Below are 13,485 nucleotides of genomic sequence, written 5' to 3' on the forward strand. Positions count from 1 at the left end.
TCTTTTCGTGTCAAAAAGGATGCTGACTCATTATTGTGAGGAGCCACATCTCTAAGAATTGATTTTTCCCTATAAGTGGACACAGTAATACGTTTTTGAATATAATTAAAAAAGGATAGATTGAAGTATGGGAAGCCAATTGTAGCAATATCCAATAAATGGATATTTCAATTCAAAGAGTCTATTTTAGTTCAAATCAACGCATAAATTTATGTTCAATATACTTTTTTTTGGTTCAACTTCCGATTTTGCATTCAGCACTTCTATTTCGTTCAACGCGATTTACTTTCGTTCAACGATTTATATTACAGTGGTTGACCACTATTGCCTAGTCCCTCTTGATCTCGTGAGGTCACGGGAGGCTGGAACACAGTTGTTAGTATTCAACACTTTTTGCATTCAATACATTTTGGTATCCTTCAATGCGATTGCTTCGGTTCTTTTTAATTTCAAGACCAGATTTTGCGTTCAACAATTTTATTTCGTTCAACGCGATTTACTTTCGTTCAACGATTCATTGCGCAGCGGTTGAGCCATACATTGAATACCAACCGACAAAGGTTGGATTTTGAGATTAAATAAAACGTTGAACGTTTTAGGCCTAATTAAGCCTAATTAGATCTAAGATTAGCTTTTGTGAATGCTTTGGGTTGTTTCAGTTGTGGTAAATCGCAGAATCCAACCTTTTTCGGTTAGTACTCAATGCATGGTGGGTCATACATGGACTACTAACAACTGTGTTCCAGCCTCCCGTGACCTCACAAGAGCAAGAGGGTCTAGACAATAGTGGGCAACCGCTGTGCAATAAATCGTTAAACGAAAGTAAATCGCGTTGAACGAAATAAAAGTGTTGAATGCAAAATCGGAAGTTGAACCAAAAAAAGTATATTGAACATAAATTTATGCGTTGATTTGAACTAAAATAGGCTCTTTGAATTGAAATATCCATTTATTGAATATTGCTACAATTGGCTTTCCATATTGAAGTCAAAGGAAATCTATTAATTATATTTACAATTAGAGCGAGAGGAAAGGAAGGGGGGAAGAGGGGGGAAGAGGGGGGAAGAGGGGGAAGAGGGGAGTGGAAAGATCGGCTACAGCTCAAACTGAAATCTCATGTTGGCCCATGGGATCACTTGTCTGTTCCGCCAAACAGTGGTCAGTGATGAAGGCTTCGGGGCCAAAATCGCCCAGCACCGGGAAGCCACTTCGAATGAAGAACCGTTTTATGGAATTTTTGAGTTTTTTTCAACGCTTAGAAAACAATCTCTCATTTTGGGGGCAATTGTTCCCTTTTTGCCGAACTGAAGCTCTTTGTTCTACATGAAAATTTACAAACGAAATTATTCTAAAAGCAGTCCAAAGAAAGCTTGTGATGGACAAATGTTGGTGTTTTTTCAAGCTGTAATAGTTTCGGAAGATTATGTTGCATAAAATTTTATTGAAGAGAAATTGAAACGTTCTTTCATTCCTCGTTTGACGCCAGCCCCCAAAACAAAATGTAATTATTCGCTATATGAAGTGTTTTTTAAACTGCTCCAATAGTTGGGTATCATTAAATAAATGTTTAAGTCAAGAAACTTTAAAATACAGTTCCCGAATTCGACATAAAAGTTTCCAGGCCCTAAACGGATGGCTGGGTATCTTTTAAGTACGTCGAATTCACGAACTGCTTTTGCTGAAACTCTCTGTAAATACAAGCAGAACTTTTCCCATTCAAACTGAGGCCATTTTTAGCATTTCCACGTTAAGAGATCAAATTTCTCCATGATATGAAAGCTAACTGACGTAACTCAAAATACGAGGCTCTTTTTAAACATTTGATTGCCAAGTTAATGCAGTTACAAAATTTTTTACCTTAAAAAGCAACTAACCCTCCATTTGTGCAGGTGTCATATACCCAAATGTTGTTTTCAAATAAAACTGCGTTATTTTTGCTGATATTTAGAAAGAAATAAAATGTCCCACTGCACTGACGTGTGACTTACATTAAAGTACAAAATATTTATAGTTATCTCAAATTGCGATAACAAAACACTCCTTTAATGGAAAGTCCTGTCTTATCAATGAGCGAAATACGTCATTTTTAAGTGAAACGTGCCTGTTAATTTCAGCAACGTTGATATAAATTTAAAAGATAATTGAAAATATGAAAAAGTCATGCGCCTCACAAACTGGAGAAGTAAACAAAAAATTATATTGTTCGTTTTTCGGCGATGTTTTTCTCTTTTTTTTTTTTTTAACAAATGAAGTATCGAATTCTGTATTCTCAAACCTCTTCCCTTTGAACTTATTTTGGCAAAAGCTTGAAACCTCATTCGATCTGAAATGATTAACATAGCAAAAAAAATGCCGAATTCAGTCTGTGCTTTACTTCCAATCTAAACCCTAGCTAATGCAGCTTTCGCTAGGTGGTGGAGACCAGTAAGTACGATCGCTGGAATCAAATAAATTTCTATCGGTCAGTTTATTTGATTCACCCCCCAAAAAATTACAAGAAATTAAAGTTTGTAACTGTCTGTCTTGAAAGATAAAGTGTTGAGGGCGACGCTAAAAAAGAAACCACCTGGCTTATGATATTCAGGCTTAAGTTTCTGTTTATTTACAGCGAATAGAAATTAAGTAGGTAGTTACATCAAATGGTGAGTGGTGCTTATGAACTTAAAAAAAAAAGTATAAACTTAAGTACAATCCAACAAGAAAATTCGAGTTAGATGGCTGAAAAAATAGCCTAGATTTGAAGTCACATAAAACTGGAAGAACGCATGCCGATTTCTGCATTTAGATCAGAATTCAGAGAATTTAAGACGTTTATATCGAATGGAGAATTTCTTTATATGCATATGTTCAAGAAGGTTTCAAGCTTTGACCCAGTACCCTGCGAAAAACAAACGCTTTCTTCTTTCCAATTCAGTTTTATCGTAGCTACGCTACGAGAGACGTATTATGGAACGAATAGACCTTATTGGAGTTGAGCCTGCAGGCACATGCAAGAGAGGCTTAAGGGTCAATTCGATACAAAATGACCCCCTTAGCCTCGTTTATGTGGCAAAACCGCTGATAACTCTGATAAGGGCTGCTGATTTACGATGTCATGTTGAAAGCCGTAAAGTCCCTGGGACGAGTTTGATACCGGCGACATCAAAGCCTAGAAGAACTTTGATTTGAAATAAAACGTTGAGTTCAGCTTGTCCAGTATCAAAATTATCTTCAAATTTATCGCTATAGTGAATATCCGTACCACATTATCGCGAATCGATTGTGAGCTTCTAGAGTACTCGGCGCTAAACACAAATTCTTTAAAACTAAAACGTCGTAAACGAAATTAAAACATTGATTCCTGTATAACATTTTGTCACATTTACAGTTAGCCATGTTTCATGAAAGATCTTGTCTTCTACTTCTATCACCAAATTGCAACACCCCCATCCCTCCGATTATAAGAACTATAACCCCTATTGCATTATTTTACCCCAGGGAGATTTATATTGATATCACAATGCGCCAAAATGCGGTCAATGGGACATAATGAAACCAAACAACACCAGATAGTTCAACTTTAAAAGTTCGTTATTTTTCTTTTTTACACAAAAAATGGGTCCAAAACTCCAAAACAGTTGTTTCAATCACACAAACTCATTTCTACATTTGCGTAACCTTACCGTTTTCTGATCAATCAGCTAAATCCAACTCTGGATATTGAAAAAGACAAACATTGCATAATTAAAAAGAAGAAATTCGATGATAATCTTTTGTGCAATTTTGCAATAAAATGTACAACCAAAGTACATTGAGCACTGACGCTTTTTCCACTTAATAACTTGCCGATTCTTTATGGCAATTTTTTTATGCAAGGGTCGGCTGAACAAAGTGGAAGCGCCCGATCTTGGGAAATCTAACCAGTAAATAATGAAACAAAATGATACTGCGAGGCTGGTTGTACGGCTGTGAGGATATATCGGGCTTATATTTCGACTACCATCGAAACGAAAACGACGTAAAATAGAGAAGACTAAAGTGAGTTTAACAAGTGCTTTTTTTTAACGAGCCTGTTTGTACAAAGAACGACGCTCTCTTTAACCAAATTATGACACCACAAGCAGCACACAAGTCTCTTAACTGGCCTTAGTGACCAAGCCCTAGTGCTACAGGGACCGAGCTTTAAGGTGGTTTACTACAGGATTGAAATCTGTGAAATTGAAGCAACATGATGTCTCTTTAAAGTGTTAGTAACTGCAATTGATGTAAAATGCAATTTTTACCTTACAAGTAATTGCAAATCAGGGGAAAATGCTAAATATAGTGACCAAGCTCCTGGAGGGGGACTGGAAACTAGACATTTCAAAGGCCTTTTCCTCAAAAACTAGCCGTACGACCCCACCTTAAAATTTCCAGATTTCCTTAGCGATAAAAGATAATCTTGTATAAAAATAAATAGTTTATCTGTCAGACGGGTTCTTTGCAAATGGCAACAAACGTGGGTATTTTCGTCAATTTTGATATTAATTGAAAAACTATCTGATAGATCTTTTTAAAAAAATGTTGACAGTTTCGTCTTCATATAGTTTACTAATTCCCAGAATTTTAACCCTGGTCGCACGGCTAGGTTTTGAGGAAAAAGGGCCTTTGAATTGTTTAGTTTCTAGTCCCCCTTCCAGGAGCTCAGTCACTATATGTCGACTTTTGAAGCATTTCCCCCTGATTTGCATTTATTTGTTTGATCAGATTACATTTTACATCAATTGCAGTGGCTAAAACTTCAGAAGAGACATCCTGTTGCTTTGATTTCATAGATTTCAAAATCTTGATCTTTTTCTTCGGAAAACTGCGGTAAGCCACCTTAATAGCCACATTTTGAGATTCTCCCAGTCAATTTATGGCTCGAGTGCGAAGCACAAGGTCCATAAATCGACCTGGAAAAATACAAGGAACCGTATCTTGCAAGAAGGCCCGCGAGAAAACGATGTTAGAAAGAGATTTATCATATCTCTAGATCATTGAGTCAAACAAGAAAATTAACTATTAAATTTTGTGGGCAAAAGATGTCGCAACTTAGACTTTGACATCAATAGACCTTTTCACGGTTTCCGACCCCATCTTGGTTGGGGGGCAAACACAATTTAAATTACAGTGAATGTATTGGATTTTGGCTGAATTCAAACTTCTATAAATCCGCTACAAAAAAGCAGATTTCAAAAATTTAAAAATAATTTAGTCGTTTGATTAATATCATTCACTCATCCGAAAATTAGATTATTGTACATGGCACAACGTCTGAAAATTGGATATTAGGAACCTCCTCATGTCGCTTCAATAACGCTAAACGGAGAAAAAAAAAGAGATGGCCTTAATTTTGTTTACAAGGGTTTATATGAAATGTTCAAATTTCGTTTACGGTCGCTGTACCTTGATTCTGATCGTCATACTTCACGAAAATAATCTCAATAGAAGTGCTTTTTGAGAGGTTAATTGTCGCTATCCACAATTGTTAGACCTTAAAGGATTTATAATGGTTAAAAGTCGGCAAAATTCCTATACATTCACTGTAATATATAAAGCCGTGTTTGCCCTCACCAAAATGGTGTCAACTGCGTGTTGAGTGAGTTTTCGACGATGATTTTCCATGAATAGGAGCAAGAGCTTATGATGTCAGGTCTTCCAGATGATGCAATGAAACTTGCCATTTCAGGTAAACTACAAACACCTTTCTCATTGCACCGCTATGTTTACACTCATATCTAAACACACTGACAGAAACACAACGTAAGATCGAAAACAGGTTATTAGATAAGCTGCACACTCCACTAATTTCTCAACCTGAGAGCTATTTTAGCTGAATTAGCGCAACAACCTCAGTCCCCAGGGTCTTCTCGGCTTTCAACATGCATGGTGGCTCGTCTTAGTTCTCCCGGCAAAGCCGAGAAGACCCTGGGGAAGAGGTTGTTAGTCGAAACTTTATCTCGGTAAAGCCTAAATTGCCTGAATTACGACGAACGACGTCATTAAGAATGGCTCCAGTCGTTAAAAAACGTCATTTATATAATTACTTGGGGTTATCTTCCACTTTTTCGACTGTCTTACCATTACCAACACCCATGTGTTGAAGAATTTGCGGTTCATTGTCCATGGTTTTCAGGAGGTAGTCACAATGCTTCACAAAACCTTCAATGGCTTGCTTATGAAAGAAAGCCAAAAAATCTTGTCGGAGATCGACAGAAATTTCAAAGGAGCCATTGTCATTTTCTTCGCTGTCAAAGGAGCCATCGTCATTTTCTTTGCTGTCGTCCAGACTTTCGGAAAACTTCACGAAATTCTCGGCATGTTTAGGTGCACGCTGTTTGGACTTCAGTTCATACTCGACGGAGTGTAACGAATATGCTATATCCAATGTGTCTCCACTGCGAAGGACAGCTACTCGCCCAAACACCAAGTTGCCATCCTGTGTTTTGAACTGCAATTTGTTCACTGCAAGGACATTTCCTCGTGTAAAGCTCTTCGCTCTCTTAATGACTTTCTTTAGCGTTTCCGGCATATTGATCAGATTCGCTATTTCATCAACTGTGTCATCGTATTCGCTTGCTGGTATCCCTTCTTTGAGATCGCACAAATTGTTTTCTTCATAACTCGAGAATCGCAGGGATTTTATCACCTCCTCCGCCTTCGTGACGTTGCCTTTGATCGAGTCCACTTCCTTCTCGTCGTAGTTAGCTGCCCCTCGTTTGGCTCTCTGCCGTTTCAGAGCAGTCTCGTCATCGACGGGTCCATTTTTCTCCAGCGATTGTGACGTAGCATTCCGAAGAATGGCTGCAGCAGTGTCCCAGATATCTTGAGGAATGTCGTGGAGAACCACGAAGAACTCATCTGCTGCCTTTTTGCATTCTTCAGGCTTGTTGCAAATGGCATCCGCAATGCGATGTACTGCCTTCTGGAGTTTCACTGAAAGCTGTTTCGCTTGGTTGAGGGTCCAGCCCAGTCTAGAACCTCCTTCCGGGAAATAACGAGTAACGAATAAATCCCCTACCGACGCGATCACCAGCGGTACGAGAATCGTCTTCCAGGAAAACATTTTTCCACAATGCAACTTCTCTGTCTTCTTTAACACCAGATTGGACACCTTTCGCCTTAAATATGACGACTCGAAAAGGCCGAGCTTATATCTTCGGCGGCAAAACGATCTCGAGCTTGTGATTGCAGTACCTGCTTTGAGATCACGCAGAAATGACAACAGTTGATCGCACCTTAACTTGATCTGGCCACGCTACAGCCAATAAGAATGAGCCACGCAATTTTCCGGGAAAATTACCTCTGTTCGTTTCAAAACCGAACGATTACAACTGTTGTCATTATGCGACTGGATGGAGACACCTGCGGCCAAAAACTATAGTCGGTGAAAAGTCATTTGCGAACAAAAGATTTTGCAACTAATTTTCTCTATCTCATTTTACGACCGTCATGCCATTTACGAAATGTGCAAGCTAGGTCACCATTTGATCTTTTCAAGAACCGGAAAAAACACCGAAAGCTGTATTCCAAACAAAACACGAGGAGCGATTATCCAAGGAAAATAGATCAATACGAGAAAAAAAAAATTCTCGCCACACGCAGCTTTAGTCAACTCTCACCGAGTTGTCAATTTTTTTCACTGCGCAAAGAACCATTAAAAAAAAAAAGACTCTTTTAGTGAATTTTCACAGTCAAATGAGTCAAACCAAAAACGTACAATGATTAATTTCCCGGTTCACCAGCAATCTCTGGGAAAACACCGTAATTTCGGAAACGATGTTTTCTTTAAGCACTTGACGAGTCAAGCACTGAATTAAAACCTCAATTAGTTAAAGAAACTTAATGCGCTCGAAACAATGTTTTCAAGGAAGTTGCCAAAGTTGATAACAGTGTTTATGCAACATAAATGAGATAACACTCGAGCTTTCAAAATAAAATTGATATTGAACGAAGTTATTTATGTATAGAGACAGATGTCACGATTTGCTCGCATGAAAGGGCAATTTTGCATGACTCGTGACAACAATGTACTACTTAGTACACAGCTCACTGAAAGATTGCCTCATGAAAATTTGGTCTTGTGGTCGAAGCTTCAGATGAGAGGTCGTGTTATCTAATAAAAGTCTTTTTCGCTTCCGGGACCCTTGCAAACATAAAAGATATTATGCCCGTCCTTTGTAAAAAATCATACTGCATGAGCTCATTGAAGCAGCCGTCTTAACGTCCTCAATTGAGCTGGTAGGACCGGAAATTCTTTTATTAGCTGTCTTAGGCACTCGCATAAAGTAAAAAAGACCATGATTTAGGTATCTGAAATAAATATCCAGTACCACTTACCCTGTTCTCGTTATTATTTAGCTAACCGATCCAGAAACCTCAAGTGCTGATACGAAAAATATAAACTCTCAACTGGCAACCTCTGGTTACAATACCAAGAAAACGGTTCCCATAAGCCAATAACAAAGGAACCAAAAAGGTATCAAAAAAATGAATATATTTCAGCTCAAAAGAGTTTCCACTTTGGTCATGACAAAATTCTGTTGTACGTGTATTCGCAGTGTTATGGAATCCGTATCACCCGTGCCCAGGTGGGAGGGGGGACCAACAATTTAAAAAGGACGGGGTGCTGTCTTGCAATTGTGGGCGTGGCATGAAACTTTTTTCATCTCCAAGAGGTACCAAATTATGGATTTTAATTAGACAAAATTCAAAATTAGTTAATTTTCAAATGACTAATGTCATACTTTTTCGGCTCAATACCCTAAAAAGTACCGCTAAGGCTCCCGCTGTGGACCTTTTAAGGCTGTCCACCCTAAGAGGTGCCAAAACCGCTTTTTTAACCCCTAAAAGATACGAAGAGCATCCCCGTCCTTTTATATGGGAGACCCCCCCCCCCCCCCCCCACTCCCCACTCTCCCGGCCACCCGTGTACCACTACGCTTTGCGGCTGTATCTCAGTGATGAAATCGAAAGCACCCAAAAACGTGCTCGTAAGGATTATTCACATCCCTCGCTTCACGCAGACAAGCACAATATGTGAGAAGCGTTTCATTGACATCTTAAAGGGGCTAGGTCACGCTATTTTGGGTAATTTTGTTTCATTTTGTTAATTATGAGCTCTAAACGTCAAATTGGCAGAGCAAGAGTCTTTCATTTGCAAAATCACGGCCACATAACAACTGAGAATGATTTTCCAGCTGTGTAAATGACATTTTGATATAGACTGATATAAATTTGAAAAAAGGTGGGCCGACGTTTTTCAAATTTACCCAAATTCAATCCTCTCCAGTTTTGTCCATCCATGTCCCTTCTTGGCTTCCCTGTGTTTTGTTAGAGTTCTTCTATTGTTTTGAACAGTTATTTTGATATTTTAGTTAATTCTATGACCATTCGATCAGTGCTGAAATTGCCTAAAATTGCGTGACCTAGCCCCTTTAAAGATCCACATCACAAGTTCGACAATTCCTCCCGGCATTTAATGTCAATACTCACTGATACTAGACAATTTAGTGAACCACGTTACCACTCGGGACTTTTTAAGGAATCATGTCACCTATTAGAAACTTGTGAACTTTGTATTGCAATTGTTTCTAGGCGTTAATTTTTTTCCATACATTACCAATGAAATTCAGTTTAAGACTGCAATATTGGATCAATAAACAATATTTGTAATTTATTTAAGGCAGGGTCCAATCTTAAGCGGAGCAGTGATGAATACTTTTACGAGGGAAGAATACAAAGATAATGTTCAATTGATTAAGAGAACTTAAGAAGCTCGTGTTGCTTCGCTGATAACGAGCTGACTCTCCACTGTTTCAAGGCCGGCTCCGTCACGTGTTTAACGGGAGATTCACGGTTAATATAGCGGTTTTTTGTTACCTTCAGGTTGATAAAGGCAACATAACCTTTATATACATGGAAAGAGCCGTAGGGAAAATTACCGCCTCCTTCCTTTCAAAACAACCGTAAAACGAACGCGCCAGCAATATGCATAGACAGTCACAGTGACCAAGTTGCTATGAAAGGGTCTTATCTAATAGTTTTGGAAAAAAACTATTATCTTTAACTGAAAAAAACGTAAATAAACAATTTATCGTGCAGTTTTCATATATCAATAGTCGATTAAGAATTTACGAATGAATGCGAGATAAATACTGCCTTCCACTATCATACGATCAGCGCCGAAAACATGAGAAAAGTAGAAATCTTGCAACACGCGATTTTCATATCAATCGTCAATAAAGAAGTATGCATGCAAGGGCACATTTTATTTTTCCAAGAATACCACAAATACTTTATTCAAAATAACACGATCAGCGCGTAAAAGAAAGCAAGAACAAGAGGTGTTGCCACATGCATCTTTTACTGAACTCGTAAATGGAACTATGCCAGAAATAATAAAAAAAATCCGGCCTAGTTTTGTCACAAAAGTAGATCGATCTAATATTGAGCAGTGATATAAACCTCTCTATTGCTTTTCAGAATGTAGGAAAAACACCTTAATTGTTACATACTTTGTTCAACCAAATCAAGCAAATTAAATGAGCTACGTCACGGTAGTGAAGTTTACCGTTTGTGTCATTACCAATTCAATGCCAATTATTAATTCTCCCATGCTAGCTATACAAACAGTTAACGTTAACCCAGAACTTCCGAATCACTTTTAAACAACATAAATGAAAGCTTCGTCAACAAAACAAAACGTCTGCCTATCACGCGCAAACAAGAAACTGTTAGGCTGAATAGTTTTCAAACATCCCCAGTGCAATCCATTTTAATCTTCTCCATTTTGCCCATGCCAACCCCCTTTTGTGTTCGCCGTTTTATTCAAAGCTTCCTTCATTGTTTTCAGTAGTTAATTTTACGTTTCGCTTGATTTCGTTCCATTTTTGGCTAAACTTCGTGACAAATTTCCTTGCAAAGGTTGCGCTCAAGTAGAATTGTGAGAGATTTCTTGACGGGGATCTCGCTTACTCAAATGACGTCACGACTTGACTTGTTCCAAGGCTCTTTTGGGATAGATTACCAGCTGCGAGGGGCGTGGCTCAAGCGGGACTTTTAAACGGAGATTTCATGGCGAAAACGGACCAGAATGCCGAAAAAACAATCCAGGCAGTTATCTGCGCTTCATAAAGTTACCAAAACCAGAGAAACCCCATAGACCATATAGACACTTTAAAGTACTCGTGGGAAAACGTTAGACACCCGAGATTCTCGCTTTAGAAAACTTGTCATGCTTTTCACTAGCGACGCAAGAACAAGCAAAAGCAGCTTATGCTAGTGAAAACGAACGTTGACAAAAGCATCAAAAATCAACCACAGCAACCGGCATTTTCTTCAAATGCTCAGACGCGGAGAATCTAGAACCAGTGCTTTAATTGCCGGCCAGACGTAGCAAATTTCCTTGTGCTTATGCTGCGTTTCATATTCATACGACGCAAGTGAATGCAAGCATAAGCGCAAGCGAAAAGAAAAAAATTTGATCCTTGTGCTTGCGTTTTTGTTTATGCGTGCGTCAACCCCGTTTTCACGGTGAGATAAGCGCTCTTATGCGTGCGCTCGTGCCTGCGTCGCTAGTGAAAACCAGGCTTAAAGAAGAATAAATGACATCGCAAGAAACTTGGGAATAAGCTTCTAACTACGTAGCAAATGAAAAGTGTCACATTCCATCACGAGAGTACTTTTTTCGCATGTCTTTAACTGTCGAAAGACCGCATTTCTTGCAATTGCAATCAAGTATTCGACAAATATGACGTGACCGAATATATTTGCCACATCAAAAAAAGCCACGTAAATTTGGTCGAGTAGACGAGACTTTCGACGATTGTCACGACTTCGAATTGTCAGTATAATGTAATAAACTACAAATAAATTGCATTTTTACTGAGAGAGTCACCGGCAGCGGAAAAGACCTCCTTGCATGACTTGGAAGTTACTTCGTGACGATGGCGTGACTGACGCCATCTTGTTTTGATTTTTACTAAGCATCGTGGGTATCACTGGGAGCAACCTACGTAAACTATTAACTGTCACAACTACATAATGGAGAGCAAGAGATTATAATCTCTTGTGAAGAGACAGCATATATGTAGCGACTGAGGTCGGAAAATTGGAGTTTATTAAAGGTCTTTAGAAGTGGTAGAACACCAAAAACAAGAAAAGTTACGCTTTTGAAAACAATATGTAGATAAAATAGGCGGAAATTGCTAAATTAGGCTGGCTCGGCTCAGTATGTGTCAAAACGTCAGAATGTGTCAAACGTTTCAGTTGTGAATGAGGATTCAAGCGTTTAAAGACAACTGAGACATGAGACATTTTACTAAACTCTCCAGATCAGACGGTTGTGTAAGTGGGAGATATGCCCACCACATAAGTACCACAGAATGCCAAATGGGATTCCTTACACTTTATGTACAAAGTCAAGTTGGAAACATTAGCATATGACATTTTTCATGATTGTACCCTCCCTCTATGGTTCATCAAGTCTAACCAAGATTTCTCCTATCCATCATTTACGTACTACGAATACGGTAACAGTGCCTCGCTTTAACACATATTTTATGAAAAATTCAATAGCATTCAGAGCTTTTATTGTGTGGAATCTCTTCACCCCGGATCTCGCAAAGACATCCAACTTCAAGAACTATATTGGGATGAAAATAATTGGGATAGTACGCGCGCTCTCATTGGTCAATAGCTGTGTTTAGATGAGAGTACGTGTATGGAAACACGGCTGTAACATCAGACGAATTTTGATTGGTTGTGTGTTGTCAGACGCGCGTTTTGATTGACTGGTAGGAAATATGAACGTGTACCAAGAAAATCTGTCTCAATCTAGAAGAGAAAAAACCAGCATTTTCCTTCCGTTTGTCGAATTATCTTTAAGAAATATTTCAGTTATAAAAGCAATAGAGGACTCTTTTTCCGTGTTTCCATAGTCTCATCTAAACACGAGGGGGAGTTGGGACAATTCGAGACAGTTATGCAAACCCGCGACTGCGTCTCAGGTTTGCATAACTGTCTAGAATTCTTCCAACTCCCCCTCGTGTTTAGATGAGGCTATGGAAACACTGAAAACGTCCTTTATTGCTTAAACAGCGATATTTCTCGTGACGTCACTCCTTGTTATTAATATGCCAACCAGAACCTAATTGACTGTTGAAACAATGACTTCTTTTGTTCCGTGGTTGGCAAAGACATGTGAAGTCAATGTTTGTAAACAAGAAATATCGCTATGGCTCGGCGTGTTGGGGAGCCTACTTCTGCAGTATGTGAGCGTTGCCAATGATTACTTGTTGTTTGGATAGCCGAGGGTGTAATGATAAATCGTTAACTTTCACAAATTGAATACTTGCAAAGGACGTAATTAACATAGAGGTTCTTGACTTTGAAGCTTTCAAAGGTGAACTCTAGCCCTTAGTGGCGGATGAATGTGTAATGCATGTTTCACATTCAGGGGGTGATGAGCTGTTTGCTTGGTAC

The 13,485-nt window shown here is 38.8% G+C and overlaps 2 protein-coding genes across 2 annotated transcripts in view; both read right to left on the reverse strand.

Annotated features, from left to right (window-relative positions):
- LOC138056955 (somatostatin receptor type 4-like) overlaps window positions 1-5,467 on the reverse strand; it is a 7,695-nt gene extending 2,228 nt beyond the window's left edge. The window contains exons 1-2 of the mRNA XM_068902946.1: window positions 1,858-5,467; window positions 1-69 (exon numbers count right to left, since the gene is read on the reverse strand). The exon at window positions 1-69 is cut by the window's left edge and continues 2,228 nt beyond it. The gene's annotated coding sequence lies outside the window, so the exon portion shown is untranslated. The remainder of the gene's footprint in view (window positions 70-1,857) is intronic.
- Window positions 5,468-5,617: 150 nt separating this feature from the next.
- Window positions 5,618-8,207, reverse strand: LOC138056956 (uncharacterized). The gene has a single exon (XM_068902947.1). It carries the CDS (start codon window positions 7,064-7,066, stop codon window positions 6,044-6,046), a length of 1,023 nt encoding a protein of 340 aa, XP_068759048.1. The 5' UTR covers window positions 7,067-8,207; the 3' UTR covers window positions 5,618-6,043.
- Window positions 8,208-13,485: the final 5,278 nt, after the last annotated feature.

The sequence above is a fragment of the Montipora capricornis genome, chromosome 7, assembly GCF_036669925.1.
Source record: "Montipora capricornis isolate CH-2021 chromosome 7, ASM3666992v2, whole genome shotgun sequence".
Taxonomy (NCBI): Eukaryota; Metazoa; Cnidaria; class Anthozoa; order Scleractinia; family Acroporidae; genus Montipora; species Montipora capricornis.

Bases quoted from the DNA above. Each gene is read 5' to 3' on its own strand.
- LOC138056956 (XM_068902947.1), bottom strand. From the start codon at position 7,066: ATGTTTTCCTGGAAGACGATTCTCGTACCGCTGGTGATCGCGTCGGTA.